The sequence below is a fragment of the Panonychus citri genome, unplaced genomic scaffold (genome assembly GCF_014898815.1).
Source record: "Panonychus citri isolate SS breed McGregor unplaced genomic scaffold, ASM1489881v1 Contig00141, whole genome shotgun sequence".
NCBI classification, from domain to species: domain Eukaryota; kingdom Metazoa; phylum Arthropoda; class Arachnida; order Trombidiformes; family Tetranychidae; genus Panonychus; species Panonychus citri.
Genome location: NW_026515546.1, coordinates 2189593 through 2206448, shown reverse-complemented (window position 1 = coordinate 2206448; position 16856 = coordinate 2189593). Strand labels below are relative to the sequence as shown.

At 31.7% G+C, this 16856-nt stretch overlaps 2 protein-coding genes across 2 annotated transcripts; both read right to left on the bottom strand.

The window, feature by feature from the left end:
- Positions 1-119: 119 nt before the first annotated feature.
- Positions 120-3091, bottom strand: LOC128395398 (E3 UFM1-protein ligase 1-like). Its single transcript, XM_053355819.1, has 4 exons — positions 2250-3091; positions 1116-2168; positions 886-1013; positions 120-757 (listed from the first exon to the last, which is right to left on the bottom strand). The coding sequence occupies exons 1-4, from the start codon at positions 2905-2907 to the stop codon at positions 239-241; spliced, it is 2358 nt and encodes a 785-aa protein (XP_053211794.1). The 5' UTR covers positions 2908-3091; the 3' UTR covers positions 120-238.
- A 797-nt stretch (positions 3092-3888) lies between these two features.
- LOC128395400 (xenotropic and polytropic retrovirus receptor 1-like) lies at positions 3889-8745 on the bottom strand. Its single transcript, XM_053355822.1, has 5 exons — positions 8552-8745; positions 7905-8253; positions 6623-7644; positions 6277-6439; positions 3889-5526 (listed from the first exon to the last, which is right to left on the bottom strand). The coding sequence occupies exons 2-5, from the start codon at positions 8023-8025 to the stop codon at positions 4778-4780; spliced, it is 2055 nt and encodes a 684-aa protein (XP_053211797.1). The 5' UTR covers positions 8026-8253; positions 8552-8745; the 3' UTR covers positions 3889-4777.
- Positions 8746-16856: the final 8111 nt, after the last annotated feature.

Below are 16856 nucleotides of genomic sequence, written 5' to 3'. Positions count from 1 at the left end.
TATCCTTAGTCAATAGACATTAATGACTAACCGGTCTGATTTAATTCAGAAAAATGAGATAATCCAATTCATTGGAGCACAATTATAATGTAATAATTTGTTTCATTTTCATAGTCAAGTTAATTGACAATTTACAATTTTAATGAAACCAAATTAAAAACGAAATGCTGATATTTATATAATTGGTTGATTGGATCAATTATTAACATCAGTTGACAATATATAAAAAATATCGTAATCATTTAGCTGGTTTGTAATTTAATGAGATATCTTTCACTTTAGGAATTAAATCACTTAATCTGGATTCAATTTCATCTTTATCCTCTTGATTGGTTGCATCTTTATCTGCTTTCAAACGGCGAACAATTAAATCTTCACATTCACGGAAAAGTTGATGGACTTCCAATGGTAAACACGATTTAAGTGATGTTAATAATTGCGGGACAAATTTTCCTGATGCATGGACCATAAATTGTTTACAAGAACCAAAGATCAATAAGACACAAAGATGTAAGATTAATGGATAATCTTTACCATCGGCTTCGTTTAGAGCGACAATTAAATTTTGGCGAAGTTCACTAATCATCTGTGTCTCTTTACGTTTGTCAACCTTTTTAATCATAATCTCACAGGCTTCCAATGTATTGTCCAGTTCGGTGAAAAAATTGTCCAACGTTGACTCGTTCAAAGTGCCAACTAATTTGGTAAAATTTTCTCTATATTTACCATCCAATTTATTGATAATCTTCAATCGACCCTGGAAAATGATAACAACAACAACAACAATTAAATGTGTGAAACATTTGTTACCAAAGAAGAAGAAGAAAAAAAGTTAATATTGACAATTAATCATCGTATTAATTAAAATCTGTTGGACTTAATTACCTCATTTGATGTTCCCATTGGTTGGCCAGTTCGTTGTCTCTCTTCATCAACCAGGAATAAAAGATTATCAACCAATTCTGAGCAAAGTGATTTAAGCAAATACTTTGATAGCGACGTTTTCAATTCCTCTGTGATTAAGCCGAAAGGATAAACGAATGAAAGATTAAATATAAACTGAATTTACTAAATTGGACGAGTTCAATTGTTGAACAATTCAAACGAAAACTTACCATCAAGAGTTTTAAGTCCTCGTTCATAGACACAGATATTACCATGTAAATTATTAATCGTATTCTGAACTTCAGTGACAGTTTTCTTAATGGAAGATGTTTCCTTGTTCATTGATTCATTGAATAATGAACGAGCAATCTCCATATACTTTGATCGAAGAGGTTCAATGAGAAAATTTGATATTAAATCAACAGAATCGGAATCATGTTCACCAGAAGGATCAATTTTACTCTTGACAACATCGATTAGTTCAGTTAAATCAACAGAGGAACTTGGATCATGACTGCCAGCTGATTCATCACATTCGGAACCGGAATCGTCACCTCCTCCTCCTTTTCGAGATGTTTGGAACTTTTTCTTAACGGCTTTTGTTTTCACCTCACGACCTTGAGTGGAAAAGGTTGTTTTACCTGCCCCACCCCCGGATCTTCCAGATCGTTTTCTTTCCTCTTTTCTTGAAGTTCCAGCTGATTTACTTTCTCCAGCTGCAGCTCGATCTCTGGACATTTGAGCAGCAGTAACGAATATTTTAAAAAGTAAACCCTCTTTAAGGTCTTTCGAAGCCTTTTCCCGGATAAGGTCGTTCAAAGGTTCTAAAAGGCTTACTGAATATTCATTTGAGATTAGAAGAGTATTATTTAAGAGAGTAAATTTATCGGCTTCACTTTCATTTCGAGATTTATATTCATCGATAAGTAGACCGATATCTTCCTCGGTTAATACTGAGGGTAGAACGTCAAGTAAATTGATCCATGATTTATCGGCAAGACAATCGTCAACTGCACCTTCTAATTGTAAGATTATACTGGTGCCCACACAACAGGTTGATAGGAATATGCAGTCTTCGAATCCTTGGCGTTTCTTCAATGATTTGGGCTCAGAAATTCCAACTCGAGCCAGAGCATCGTATTCAAGGATTCCATTGCTTTTATAGAAATTTTCAATCCATTCTTTTTGGGTTGTTGAGTAGATACTCGGGATAAAGGTTCGATTAAGTCCTGATGTTAATTGTCCACTGATTCGACCTGATTTCAATAGTTCATCGAAAACAGCTGAGAAAAATCAAGAAAATATCAAATATTATTATTATATAAACATTGAGAATCTCTTGTTTGAATTTTAGATTAACTTACAATTGAATATCCTCTCTGGGAGTCGATATCTGTTTACAATTTGTGATAAAACCAATGGTCGAGTGATGGCTGAAAGGATACCGGTAATTTTGGCCTTATATTGGTCGATGTAATTTCGAGTGAAAAAAGTTGATGAGTTGTTAATATCTTGAACACCGTCAATTGTTGTACCAAGATGAGAGACAACAATTTGATTGATATAATCACTTGGTAGGGAATAAGCTTTGGACAGTTCAGAGACATCAAGTACTCCTTTTTTCTGTAGTTTTTCATTAATTTCAACGGCTAATTGTTCCTTGTAATCACGAGAAATAAGCTCTTCATTGACAAAAGATATAAAACCAGATGAAGATTTAGCGACTTCTTTAGCTTTTACATCAATATGACTAAAATCAACATTCAGGGTATTCGCCAATTCAACCAAAGTTATTCGTCCATTGGCCACATATAATTCATCTTTAATCTCTTTCATCAAATAATCAGGAGTGATATATTCTTTACCATCAGTAGTATAGATTACGTCAATCAAATTTAATCCAACCAGTTTTTTAACAATCTCAATGCAATTACGTTCAGAGAGACGTTGAAGTGTAACCGCTGTTTGGGTCAACTGGAAATCGGCAGCTAATCTTTTCACTTCTTCCCAATCGGAGGCCATTTTTTCCCCAAATTTTCCTTTAAACTCACAAACTAACAAACAAAATATAAAATATTAACAATTAACAATTAGATCCAAGAAAAAGAAATAAAAACAATCAAATTAATAGGAAGAAAAATTGATTTTCCATTTGGAAAAATACAAAAAATTCAATCAATTGCCACGCATCCAAAATGTAAACAAACATAGAGAAGAAAAAAAGAAAGAGAAAAAGAAAGAGAAAAAAAGAAAACAATCTACCAGCGCCATCTAGTGTTTCGAAATCGTAACAAAGTAACGATAATGTTAATTAACTTTTTCTTTTCTTTTCTCATTTTTTTACAACAATTAAACAATTAAGAGAATCGAATCAAATGAAAACATCAATCGAGATAAATATATAACAATTAACTTGGAATGAACAAGTGACAAAGATAAGTGGTAATAAAGAGAGAAGGAGAAAGAAAAAGTTTGAGATGATCAGAGGGCATGGATTTTTTTTTCTCTCTTGACCTCAAGCAACCTGTTTAACCCTTGAGGGCGAATGACAGATAATAAAAAAAAAGTATTCTACAAGAGGAGATGACCTCTGGATACTCAGGTGGAGAAGCGACTTACTGTCGCCGTATCACTTGTATTCACTTTACCTTTTCCTCCCCCGATTATTGTTATTGTTTCACCTTATTGACCAGTGTCCACCCTTCACATACACAACTGACCCTCCATATATATAGAGAGAGAAAGAGTCTCACACAATTTAAGAAAGTGAGAGAGAGAGAGAGAGACAGAGGGAGAAAGAGGACAAGTTACGGCGCCAGGTAGACGACTGTCCACCTGAGTGACCATAGGTCACTTCGGTATTCTCGTGTCTGTTAACTACACTAATCCTTAAAACAAACTAATCCTTTCAACAGAGACTTTTAAAAAGGTCCAACAATTGTTACAACAATTAACAAATTTCCAATATTTCCAATCTGATACAATTGATTCTCTCAATTTAGATCAATAATAATATCATTTTATTCAATTATTAATTTTATATACAATTTAGTCTACAATTATATGAGAAAAACAAAAAGTTTCATCATTAATTGTAAAAACTTTTGTGGATTTTGATTTGATTAGTTAAACAATTTAATTTTTTTTTTGGCTTAAACAATTTATATATAAGTAGGTTAATCTTAATAATTAAAACTAGAAATTGATAAATGCTAAATTGTGATAATATTTTTGTCTCTTTCTGATAGACAAATAAAATTGATTGTACAATTAGTTGGATTGTTTTGTATCAAATTAACTAAAAGGAAAAAGATTACAAATTAATAAGATGTTAATTGTTGTTTGGTGAAAATTTAGTTAATCATTAGGAAATTGTTCCTAATCAAATTGATTCCCTTCCAAAGAGTAAAGAAAAAGATAATCAAGCTCTTTATGAGAAAAGAGAAGCGATAAAACATTTCGACCTGAAGGATTATTACACTTTTTCGGCGGGAGCGATGCGCGTTTTTTAGGTTACTTCGAAAAAAGATCGAATAATTAATACACGTCGATCATATAAATTGGGGGAAAATCTATCGGCAGGTAAGAAGATCAACTTGAGATGACTTTTAGTTGCATCAGAAAACGACTTAGACCATTTTTCGAGGATTTTCCGCGCCAAAGATTAGATCGAAAAATAGTCGGTGGACATTTATGAGCTTCTCAAGATCTTTGAGATTAGGTCAAAATCGATAAATTAACCTTGTTATTGAGGTAGAAAAGGATAACAACAGCTCAGGCCGAAATGTTCTATCGACATTTACTGTTCTCTCTTGTTCTTTACTCTTTGTTCCCGTTTGTTTGTGGTTTGATTTTTTAAATTGTTATTAAAACGTTTGTTTGTATTGTTGATTTAATCAAATTTTGTGGCACTTTGAAGAGATTGATGATTCCTTAATTGTTGATTTATTTTGATCAATTTTCGTTGTTTAACTTTCCTATTAGTTACACCATCAGGATCATCCATCATCTTGATTAATTTCGCCTGATCACCAGCGTCAATCGGAGCAATTGAAATATCACGAACAGCTCGAAATTCACCACAATTGTTTAAATGTTCATTTTCGAGGCGAAAAAAGTTCCAAATAAAACGACGGAAAATCTCAAGTGGAGCCAAAATGGAGACCATTAGGTCACCATGGACAATACCGATCTCAGTTAACGAGACTGATAACGTCCAACCAAATCGAAGAATTAAATCTTCACATATTGCAAAATAATAGAAAGCGGGTGAAGAATAGACCATTTCTTCCCGAAGGAATGGATATTCGGAGGGCGATGAAGAATCGAAAAGCCCCCAGTCCATTTTAATATCCCAAGTGTAAGTATAACAAGAAGAGAAAATAAGAGCGATAATCCATAAGGTGAAAAATGGATTATCGGTTGATTCCTCGTAAGAGGGTTGATAGGCTTTGGTTAGAGTCGAAAATAGGACAACGAAAAAAGTGGTCGAATATTTTCCCGCATTAACTAAATGGGGAAAAGGACCTCGATTATCATCATAATAACGACGAAGACATTGACAGAATCTAAACCAGGCTGGAAGACAATTTAAAGCCGCTCGACTAATCACTTCAACTTTAGTTCCACCCGAACATCGTTCTAATCAAATGAAAGAGAAAAAAAAAGAAAATTAAATTCTAATCATCTTCGAGTCGATCAATTAGTTGAATCATCATCATAATCAATTCCCATGTCGATTTAATGAACAAAGTATCATTTCGTTTGCGAAGATCAGGCTAACAAGATGATGAAAGAGAGAGAGAGAGAAGATGAGATGATGATGAGAGAGAAAGAGAGAGAGACTGAGCATGACTTTCGAACCGAAAGTGGCGGTTCCAAGGGAGAAACTCCTCCTTTTTTCTTGGATCTGTGAGGATAAAAGAGACAATTTTTCTCTTTCTATTCTCACTTGACTCTCTCTCTCTCTTGTCGTGTTTTTTTTTGGTGTTTTCATTTCTACGGATAATCCATAATCTTTTTTGTGGCTTTTCAGTTCTGTCTTTTTCTCTGTTTGTTGTTTTCTATCTCTCTCTGTGTGTGTAAATCAGTTGATCCTTTTCACTTGACAACATCAACACCCTGGAATCTAACATGTGTTTAAAGGCTCGATTCTCTGAGCCTCCTGAGATGACAAAAATTGTTCTTCAAGGATCATCGGTTACCATGGAGGAAGAGGTTCTTCTTCATCGTCTAGTCAACTTATTGGACATTAATGGTCGAGAAATAACAGTCGTCGATCTTTTGAAAGAGGCAATGGCTTATATTCGTGATTTACAACAAACTCTCTCTTAATCATCTGTTATTTATCATTAATCGTAAATTATATTCTTCTCAGAGATTCCTTCTTACCGTGACTTGAATACCAATTATCTAAGGCACCAGAAAAGACTGAAATGTAAAAGCAAATAAAATATTGAATATCAACAAAAATCGGTGACATGCTATTCAGTTGATCGGCAAGCCAAAAATCTGCGAATTTGACTCGACAAAAAGGCGCAGCTAAACATCGTCCCTGTTGGAAAAGAGATTTTTAGATGAAAAAATTAGATGTTATTAGATTTATGATTAATGATCGAAATTGTTTCAGCTGATTGTGTAGAGTAAAAGGATAAAAACGATAAAAACGATCTCCGATTACATTGGGTAAACAAAAGAGTGAGAGAGAGACAGAGAAATAGAGAGATAATATTCTTACCATGATTCTTAGAAACCAGAATCTTGCATTTCGCTGAAAAGTATCGGTTGGATTGAAGAGAAAGAGTAACATGACCAGAACAAGAAGAAGTGGATTAATTATTTTGGGAACATGGAGATAATCACTGTAGAGATACGAGATGACCGAAACTGACCAAAGAACTGATAAAATTGCTGCTATTTCAATGATGTGCTGTTCGGAGAGATGATCTCTTGGATCAAGTTCGAATATGAGAACATGATTAACACCTGAGGTTCTCCAGCCATAGACGTTAATACCCATTAGAAAGAGGAACAGAATAACCAGAAAAGTGGCCCGATAGAGACGAAATGTCATGGTAAGATTATTCTGTGGATCTCTGAACACTCCGGTAATCAGAACGATGGCAAGAAGGATGACAAATGCTCCAGAAAAAAAGCCAACCTTAAATGTTGTCCATTGACTTTGCTGATCGTTTAAAGGTGGAACTCGAAGTCGTTTCATTGCTCTTTGTCGATGACCCTCTTCCAATTCTGAGGTGAATAAATTTTCCGTCTCTTCGATCAATTTTCCAATCTCTTTGTTCAGGTGGAATGGTGCATTTTCTACATGGGCTCGTCTCCATTTGAGTCCTTCATCATTTCCCAATAATTTATCATGTTTCTTAAGAATTTTAACAAACCCTGTAAAATTTAAATTCTGATAACTTTGAAGTAACACCAAACTTAAATAAAATTCTGAGAAACCCAATTTCAATTCTCTCAATTTTCGATTACGAGCTCGCTCATCGGCTTTTTGTAAAATAAAATCTTTCGCATTTAAAAGGCTACGAAAATTACCATCATCATCTCGTCGTGAACTTGGATCATCAAATTTAGATTTAATTAGAGTTAATTCATTTTTGAGGGTGGAAAATTTTCTAGTCGCCTCGGCAAGTTTCTCGGCGAAAAATATATTTATCTTTGCCAATTCTTTCTCACAGAAAGATAAATATTCCTCATCGAAGGCTTTATTATAACGAGTTATCTCATCTCGATCAGCAACTAATGTGATGGAAGAAAAAAAAACAAAATAAGAAATCAACATATCAGCAAACATTCAGAGAGAGAGAGAGAGAGAGAGAGAGAGATGAACGCAAAGACAAGAAGGCTTATCGGTCAAAATAAACATCGACCGATCGGTGCTAAGAACTGAAAATTTATATTGACAATCCGATTGTTAAGTCAATAGAGTTGATCACAAGGAAACAAGATTGATTGTTCTTGATTATTTGGGTTAATTTAAAGTGGATTAAATTGCTTACCTTCCGGTGATGGTTGCCTTTCCATTGCACTGTAGAGCATATATTTCATTTCTTCGTAGAGAATGTATTGTTTCCGCCATTCTGGTGTAATTAAAGCGGCTAAATGTTCAGCGAATTTCATCTTCAACTCAACAGAACGAGGTAATTGTGATGGTGATTAAATTAAATTGGAAGAGAATTTGAAATTTGTATTAAAACAAAACAAAGAAAAACGGATTGAAAGGTAATGGGTAAAACCGTTGGAAACAAAGGATTGTTGTTGTTTTCCAATTTGATCGAATAGAATCAATTTCGAATCAAATTTTTTCCTCCATCATTCCAATGTGTTGTTGATGATGATGATGGTTAACTAATTGATGATTAAAAAAGGATGAGAATAGAAAAATAATTAATCAGATGAACATGAAAGCAGGAAAATTATTAATAAATATGAAGAGACTGAGGCAATAAAAATGTGATAGGAAAAAAGCATAAAGATAAAATAGCATTTGATTGTTTACTCCCATACATTGGGTTTAGAGTTAATTAGAAACATTAGAGATGATGTTGATTAAAGGCAAGAGATGATAATAAAAATTGATTACTGTTAATTAGCAAATAGTTAAAGTAACACAATAACAATCAACGAGGATCAGGTAAAGACTTACAGTGTTTATTTACAGTTAATCTTGGATCAAAATGTTTCAACCTTGTTAGTTAAATAGTAAGTTGATTGATTGATTTTCTTTACTTTCGCAAAGATTTCACATATTACCACATCAATGAAGATCTTTAATAGTTAATTAATTGTCCTTAATTGTATTAAAATCTAACACATTAATAATAATTATCATTTTCTTAACATCAGTAAACAAAAATGACGAAAAAAAATCAAAACAAAGATTCACTGCCATCTAACGGCGATTAAAGTAACTACAAACTCGAACTCGAACTCGAACTTGAACTAAATTAGTTAATTAACTTTCCATCTGATTTAATGGAATCAATTGAAATTACCATTGTGGATTAACCTTCGATTTGTTTGATTTTTGTTCGACATCAATTAAAAATAGTGTTCAAGTTAATCAACTGATTAGTTTGATTCCTCTTCCCCCCATTTTCATTATTGCAAACAATTAATATCGATGATGATAATTGTAAAGAGATTACTAATAATTAATTGACTCTTAGGTTTCAGATAATAATAATTGTTACTAATGAAACAGAATTAACTGATAAATTGATTTTAGGTAAATTGTTAGGGAGATTAATACAAGTGAATTAAATTTAATCCCAATAAAGTTGAACGTAAATCTTACCAATTGATTAGAAACGATTAGCTAATTGTCTTAATTGTATGTAAAAGATTAATAGTCAATTTTGTTACAATCAAAGTGATATAAAAGTAAAGGGTAAGAGAGGATAATCGAAATCGAATGGTTCAAATGATGATAACTCGATAAAACTGATGTTCAAATGTCGATTAGATCGTCGATTGAATAATCAAAGTTAATTGTTAATGAATGAATTAAATAGCAGCTTGAATTGATTAAAAGATAATAATAAAAACAAATGGATGAAAAAAAAAGGTAAAGTTTCAGGTTGACAAAAGTAAAAGGTAAAAAAAAGAGATTGAGAAAAAATAATCTGCTCGAATCTGTAGAAACCCTTGGGATATGAATCCATCTGTCTCCCTCTGGTTGTTGAAAGTGAACTAGTAGTTTGTCATCATCATCATCATCTGATGTGCTTGTGTGTGTGACTTGAGGTCAGCTGGTTCGTGCGAAGCCGCGTGCTGAATGTACAAACAAGAAAAACTCGTCGAGCTGACAGAAGCTTCAATTTTGTGTTCTAATGGTTTTTACCTGATGCTTAGTGAGACTCACAAGCAGCAGCTACACTTGGGTTAAAACCAGAGGGCTCAATGGATGCTGGATGTTGGGTGAAGGTGATGAGGATGAAGATGATGAGAGGCATATGTTGCCTGGTCTAATATCTGTATCTCTCTCTCTCCTCTCCCTCTTCTCTCTCATCTGATACAAAATCAAGTACGATGTTCACACGATGTTTCCGGATGAATTTTACCCAAATAGAACAACAAAAAACGTACTAATAATAAACTCGATCATAACTTGAGAACTTAAAATTATCTTTTCCCATTGGATTGGCTTGTTTTTTTTACACTGGACATTGTTGTCCTTTTCCTTAGGTACAATTTACTGATTGCTGTTTAATTGTCTACTGTTTCTTGCAATATGAGAAATTGTAATTCTCTAAATGCTGTAAATTGAACAAAATGGTCTAAGCTGATTCCGTTTTTTTCTTCTTCTTCTTCTTTAAACTTTGTATATGTACTGTTATTCGTGTGGGACCTTAGGCCATAAGGCGACACAAAGAATAACTTTTTAGAAGCTCTTTAGGTCACAATCGCTTTCGCTTTCGCTTTCATCTCCATCCTCATCACTCACAAAGCGACAACATTATAATTATCATATATTCAAATTTCTTCGAGATTGTGGGCGGAAGAAAGAGGAAGAAGTAAATTAAACTTTTCTCGATAGAACATAGAGTTCGAACTGATCTGTGTTTCGATGAGCGTTGCCCTCTTCTCTTTTTCTATTATATCAACAATCAAATTTTAGTTAATCAAATTAGCGAGCATACAATTTGATTGTAGAAATCAATTTATTCAATTTTAGCTCCAATTTTATACAATATATCGAGATAAATGTTCAACAATTTAATTTGATTATCATTTAATGTATTTGACAAATGTCATATTTGATTGTTGTTGTATTTCAATTGAAAATCAAGTTACATTATTTTGATTATCAATGTAATTAAATTAAATGGATTAAGGTATTAGTGCTAACCCATAAGTAGATTGTTAATCCACTGAATTGAAAATCAAAAATTACTCTTGAAATGATTAACTGTTGGTCTGTAATCTTAATTGTTGCTATTGGTAAATTATTTATAAGTCTTAATCAATTGGTGAATTTGAAATTCACCTTCAACAATCAGTTTAATTGTTACTTGTTTTGTGTCTTTATTTTTGAAAGTTGATCCGTTAAAATGATAACAATTAGATTGACAATTAAGTTTGATAAGATTATGCAAAAAAGGAAGCGGAAGAAGATGATGATCATGAAAAGATAATTTCATGTGAAAATTACTTCGAGCATCGATTTTGACAAAATAAAAGTTCTAAAGATAGAACTGTAAGGGAAAAAAAATTTTTCGAATTTTTTTTATATTCTAATCAGTAATTTGGATCAACATAAGGCAATTTAATTGATCACCAACTTAATTCTGATCCAAGTATCTAATTAATTTACAATTAGTATCATCTAATGATTAAACAATTGATTATGATGAAGATTTAATCATTTTGAAAATCAGTTGTGAAAGATTTGTGATTAAAGTTGATCGCTAATTGTTGGCTTGATTTAGATTGTTGATCTCTTCAATAATAACAGCTCATCGAGCAATCAGTTAATTGTTGTCCAGAGTAAGTCAAACAAGTTCATCTTAAGGAAGAGGAAGACAAATGATGACTTTTACCTGAAAACCCAGGTAACCTTGACATGGAAAAGAAGAAAGAAAATTTCTCTCTCATTGTTTATCTTCCTAGAAGATGAAGATGATGGATAAGGATGATAAAAGTTCTAGGGCAAATGAAAGGCTTTGAAAGTTAATTGTATTAGTAAATCAAATTGTTATATTTAACTAACCCTTCAATTAGAGTTGAGCAAAGTTTTAGCATCTTTAACTGATAAAGGATAATGAAGATGAGGATGATAATCATCTTGAAAAAAAAGGATAATAATCTATGTCAATGTTAATGATTAACTAATAAATCTTATCTCAATTAACTAATATAATTAACTCAAGACCAATCAAGTTACCTAAGAAATTAAAATGAACCATTTTCAAGAGCATTTGTTTATTATTGATCAAGAGACTCCCGATGTCTTTTCATCATCTGTGAGGGAGTAACACAAGAGTGAGTATTAGTGAGAGAGGAATCCAAGTTATCATCTCACCCATTTCTCATCTGTCGCTGTTTCTCATAATAAAGAGAGAGAGAGAGAGAGAGAGAGAGAGAGAGAGAGAGAGAGAGAGAGAGAGAGAGATGATGAGAGGAAAAGGCTGAAGATGAGGATGAAAATTACACATGCTTTCACTTCCGTTGTGAGTTACTTGTGGTTAGGAAAGTAACTATTTCTTTAACAATTAACTTGATCCGGTTCGTGTTTTTTGTTTCTTCTGTTTGATGTTTCATGAATTTTAATTGCTCGAAAGAGAGAGAGAGGTTAAAATTTACCTTTGTCAACGATCATTGATTACAATTAACATTAATTAGCATCGCAACTGATTATGTCAACAATTGGGTGAACAAGGGAAATCCATAAACAATATGGAATCAGTTGATTGTGTAAAAGGTGTAAAGCGAAACGAAGTTAAACTTAAATGATTACCTATTTTTATGCTGTTTTTTTCTCCTTCATCATGATGAGAATCATCATCATCTTTATAAATCCATAGTCGAAATAAGGTGAACATATTTGAACAACTTCCGTTGAGCAGCGATTGATGCGAATCCAACTTCCGATTATTAGATGTTAAACTTAAGTGTTAACATATGAACATACATAAAGTGAAGATGAGAAAGATGATGACGATAATTATCATAAAAAAGAAGAAGAAAAGAGAAACTTTCGGTTCTAATTTGGTCTTTTTCTAATATACAAGTTCGATAATCTTTTCGGTTCTATGAGCTTCACGGTCAACAGGTAGTCCCTCAACTCGAAGGCCAAGTTTTCATCCGAACTCAATAGTTAACTTAATTTTGTTCAATTCGATGACTAGGAAACTGTTTCTCAGCCATTTTAAAGCTGCTCTTCTCGTAATTAATATTCACAATCAGTTGTTACCTTGTTTCCGGTTGTTAGTCTAAAATATCATAAACTTAATCATCTCGACTAATTAATAATTGATATTCTTCAGCATTGATTTGTAAAAGTTAACGATAAATTATCAATTTTTATGAAATTCAAGTTCAATTTAAGCTACACGACTTTGATTGTTCATCGATGTTTTTTTTAATTGTTATGTTATTGATTTCTAGTTGAAGTGTATTGATAGATATTTGATTGTTAATCCTAATGATTAGTGCGACAATTGATAACTAATTAGATTGTGATTGTAGGAATTTATATAAATATTATTAGAATTTTTTCTTCCTCTTTTACTATTAGTAGAATCTACGTTTTTTTCATCTTCATCATCTGTTCAACTTTCACTTTTACATCCTCCTTTCATCGTTATCTTCATCATCTGTATCATCATCTGCGATATCATCTGCATCTTCATTCTCATCTTCAGAATTTTTCTCTTTCTCTATTCTATTTCCTTCTGATCTATTCTGAGCGCTCATCGTTTTTTACTTCATCAAATCAACTTCCGGAGGCTCTCTAAGACTTCCCACTCCCACCTTCTCCTCCTCCTCCTACTCTATCTCCCACAGTCTCTCTTGCAATTACATTAGACTCCATAAAGATCATCACCATCATCATGTATTTTCACCGGAAACAGATAAGCAGCAAATTAACATGGACTTTTTTTTTCTCAAAACGCAAACAAAAACAAACATCAACAATATCGGTGACAAGAGACAAGGTCATTAATTATATTGAATCAATGGCCTTTAATTGTCACAATTAGATAGCAATCGGTGTTGATGAGACTGATAATTTGTATCCACGAGGAAAAATTGAAAAGTTGATCATGATAATGATCACAATTAACTAACCAGATTGAAAATTTCACAGTGAAAAACATGGTAACCATTTGTATTTGAAAGCCACTGGTTCGTTTGCTATTCTGATGATACAATTGAATTGGTTGGACTTTGTTGTTGATGTTACCATTTTGTGTCAACATTTGTCAACTTCCGGTCAGCATACGAGAAAAAGTAAAAGAAAAGAAAGAAAAAATAATAATAAAAGATGAAAAAAGCTTAAGGGTGAGGCTGGAAACCTTTGGTCATCGAGAAAAAAGCGAAGAAGAGAAAGAGAACAAAAAAATTCTAATCTAATCTTTTGCTTCTCATCCTTTCAACTTTATCATATGTTTCCTAGTATGATGATGATGATAAACAAATGTCATCCTGATAATAGTTGTACTAAAACAACAATCGTCTATTTTGTCAAATAGACTGAATTTAACATAATTTCAACAATCAAAGAAAAAATTATCAACAGTAATTAATGAAAAAAAGTAAAAAGATTCTTTAAAACAAAAAGCATCCTCATCACTTGGGTTTCCATGGCAACTTGAACCCTTAACATGAAAGTCTTTCTTAAGTAAACAATTTCATTTCCTCAGGGCATCAAGGCTCAATGTTTCATCATTCTCTCAATATTATCCATCTTATCATCAAGTTCATCAGTAATAATGATCAATAATATAAATAATACAAGAGAGAGAGAGAGAGAGAGAGAGAGAGAGAGAAGGTAAATAATTTATTACCTTTGGAAAAGCAAAACTTATTGGAGAAAATTTTCTGATTAATGTTTTTCTTGTAGCAATTTCCATACACTTTTGTGTCATTATTTAAATTGCAATCAATTTCTCTGATGATTTGAATTAATAATCAACAGCAAAAATTTGTCATCACAGTCTGATAATAATCCAAAATTCATCCAATGATAATTTCCCAACAGGATTAAAAGCATTACAATTAAACTCCCAGTTCTTTGTTTTTTTTTGTTTGACAAAATGCTAGAAAACAGCCAAGAGGGCGACACCATCTGTCAATTGTTTATATATATTCATATGTCTATATGAGCTCGAAAATCCCACCCGGTCAATACCCACCACCCACTACCCACCATCTTCAAAGGTTCATGTTATGGGAATTAAATCCAATTATTAATCATCACTTATCATCATAGTACATTTAATATAATAAATTGGATAATATTACAAATCCACCAGCTAATATATGATAACTCATAATATGAAAGAGGAAAAATTTTTTTATCCCTAATCACAATTAACCAAATTGTTACTACATGATGATTAATTTAATCACATTTCCTTTGACCCTTGTACATGTAATATTAGATAATCATTAATTGTTAATCCATTGACAGATGTAAATTGTTGATCAGTTGATATTATTACAATTCCCATGTTAATTTAGATACAAGTAAACACGTGGCTTAATCATTAATCTAATAATAATGTTGATCAATTGATTGTTAATATTTATTATAGTTAAGATCAATATTGATTATTTAACAGCAATTGTCCGATTGTTAAGTTTTAATTAGACTGAAATTGTTGTGATACTTTTTAATCATCACCATTATTTCAAAGTTAATTGTCTTCATGTTTTATGGTTAATTGTTGATAAATTTTGAAGCGTTAAAATTGATCATTGATCCATTAGTTTGACGATAATTTTGTTTTCATGTTATGATTAGTTTGATGATTGATTTAATTGTAGTTGGATTCAACCTGTTGTTTTTTCAAGGGTTAATTGTATTAGTTTAAATTTAAAATCAGTCTGATGATCATTTGAATACTTAATAGTTGATAATTAACTGAATTCTCATGATAATGATAATGATGGTGAGAGAATCTGAACATTTCAACAATTCAATCATGTTTGAAACTGAATCTTCTAGGTAATTGTTAAGCTAATTGTTGACTAAATCAATGGATTGAAAATTATACAATAAACTAACAAAGTGTTACCTGTGATAATAATAAATCTTAATGATGATCAACATCATCATCATCATGTTGAGATGATTAAGTTGATTGTTACGATGAAAGAAATGCTTAAGAATGACTTAGATTCTTGAACCGGAAAGTGAGGTAAACTATTGGATAGAAATCGTGATCAACAGTAATTAAAATTTTCTATGTATTCATTTGCTGTTTCCTTTTACTCGGATCACTTGTTAATTGTTGTTGTTAAGCTTCAATAATTAATTGTAATCATATGAACAAATATTCAAATTATCGGGTAACAAAAAGGCAACTAAACTTTACCTCAATCTTTTTCTGTATCAACTCATATTTCCATAAATGATTCTCATGGATACCAATTAACTGTTTCCGATTTAATTACTCACACAGAAATCACATTCTGCTAATTATAATCAACTAATCAACTAATTATTGTCATCAAGTTCTCGAAAAAGTCAACTAGCTCCATCTATCGATCAGAATATCAACTGAAGTTCGGTGAAAATTTTAATTGTCCAAATGATCAATTAATTTTTTTTTCCATTTTGATTATGATTAATAATTAGCGATTGTTTTTTTTTTGTTTAATTGTAACAATTTATTTTTGTCAATAGTTGAATCATTGGCTAACACATTGAGAAGACAATTGAAAAGAGGAAGGCCTCATTAGCGAATTGGTAAATTTGTATATTAATCAAACTGAATTAAAGTTAATTATGATTAAGAGAGAGACAATTTGTTTGTTTTGTTTAATTTGTTTCGCTGTTGAATATTACAATTTGTCACTAATTAATTGAAATTGTTTAATTTAAATGATCGTTGTAATCAATGAAACAATTAGTTTACAATTTGATTTCATTTAAATCAACTCGCAATTTTCCTCACACATTCAATTGAATTAATCATAATTAAACAATTAATTAGTTTAATTGTACAATCACTATTATTTATTATATATATATATAGTATTTCATTTAATTAAAAGGTTAATCAGTAAGATGAAACAATTAACTAGTTTTTTTTTCTTGATTGTAATTCAGTTCAATTGAGATTTACGATTTGATGGATTTGTTGATAAACTTTCAAAAAAGGTAAATTGATAATTAATTAATTGTGATGATTAAAGATGAGTTTGTTGATGATGATGAAGATGACGATGATTGGAAGATTATGATAATCATGATTTAATTGTGAACAATTTGAAAATGA

Excerpts from the sequence above, each read along its gene's own strand:
- LOC128395398 (XM_053355819.1), bottom strand. The coding sequence starts at position 2,907 with ATGGCCTCCGATTGGGAAGAAGTGAAAAGATTAGCTGCCGATTTCCAG. Across the intron at positions 2,169-2,249 it reads CCCAGAGAGGATATTCAATT|CTGTTTTCGATGAACTATTG; the intron begins GTAAGTTAATCT and ends GATTTTTCTCAG. Across the intron at positions 758-885 it reads CAATGGGAACATCAAATGAG|GGTCGATTGAAGATTATCAA; the intron begins GTAATTAAGTCC and ends ATCATTTTCCAG.
- LOC128395400 (XM_053355822.1), bottom strand. The coding sequence starts at position 8,025 with ATGAAATTCGCTGAACATTTAGCCGCTTTAATTACACCAGAATGGCGG. Across the intron at positions 7,645-7,904 it reads AAGGCAACCATCACCGGAAG|TTGCTGATCGAGATGAGATA; the intron begins GTAAGCAATTTA and ends CCATCACATTAG. Across the intron at positions 6,440-6,622 it reads TCTGGTTTCTAAGAATCATG|GGACGATGTTTAGCTGCGCC; the intron begins GTAAGAATATTA and ends CTTTTCCAACAG.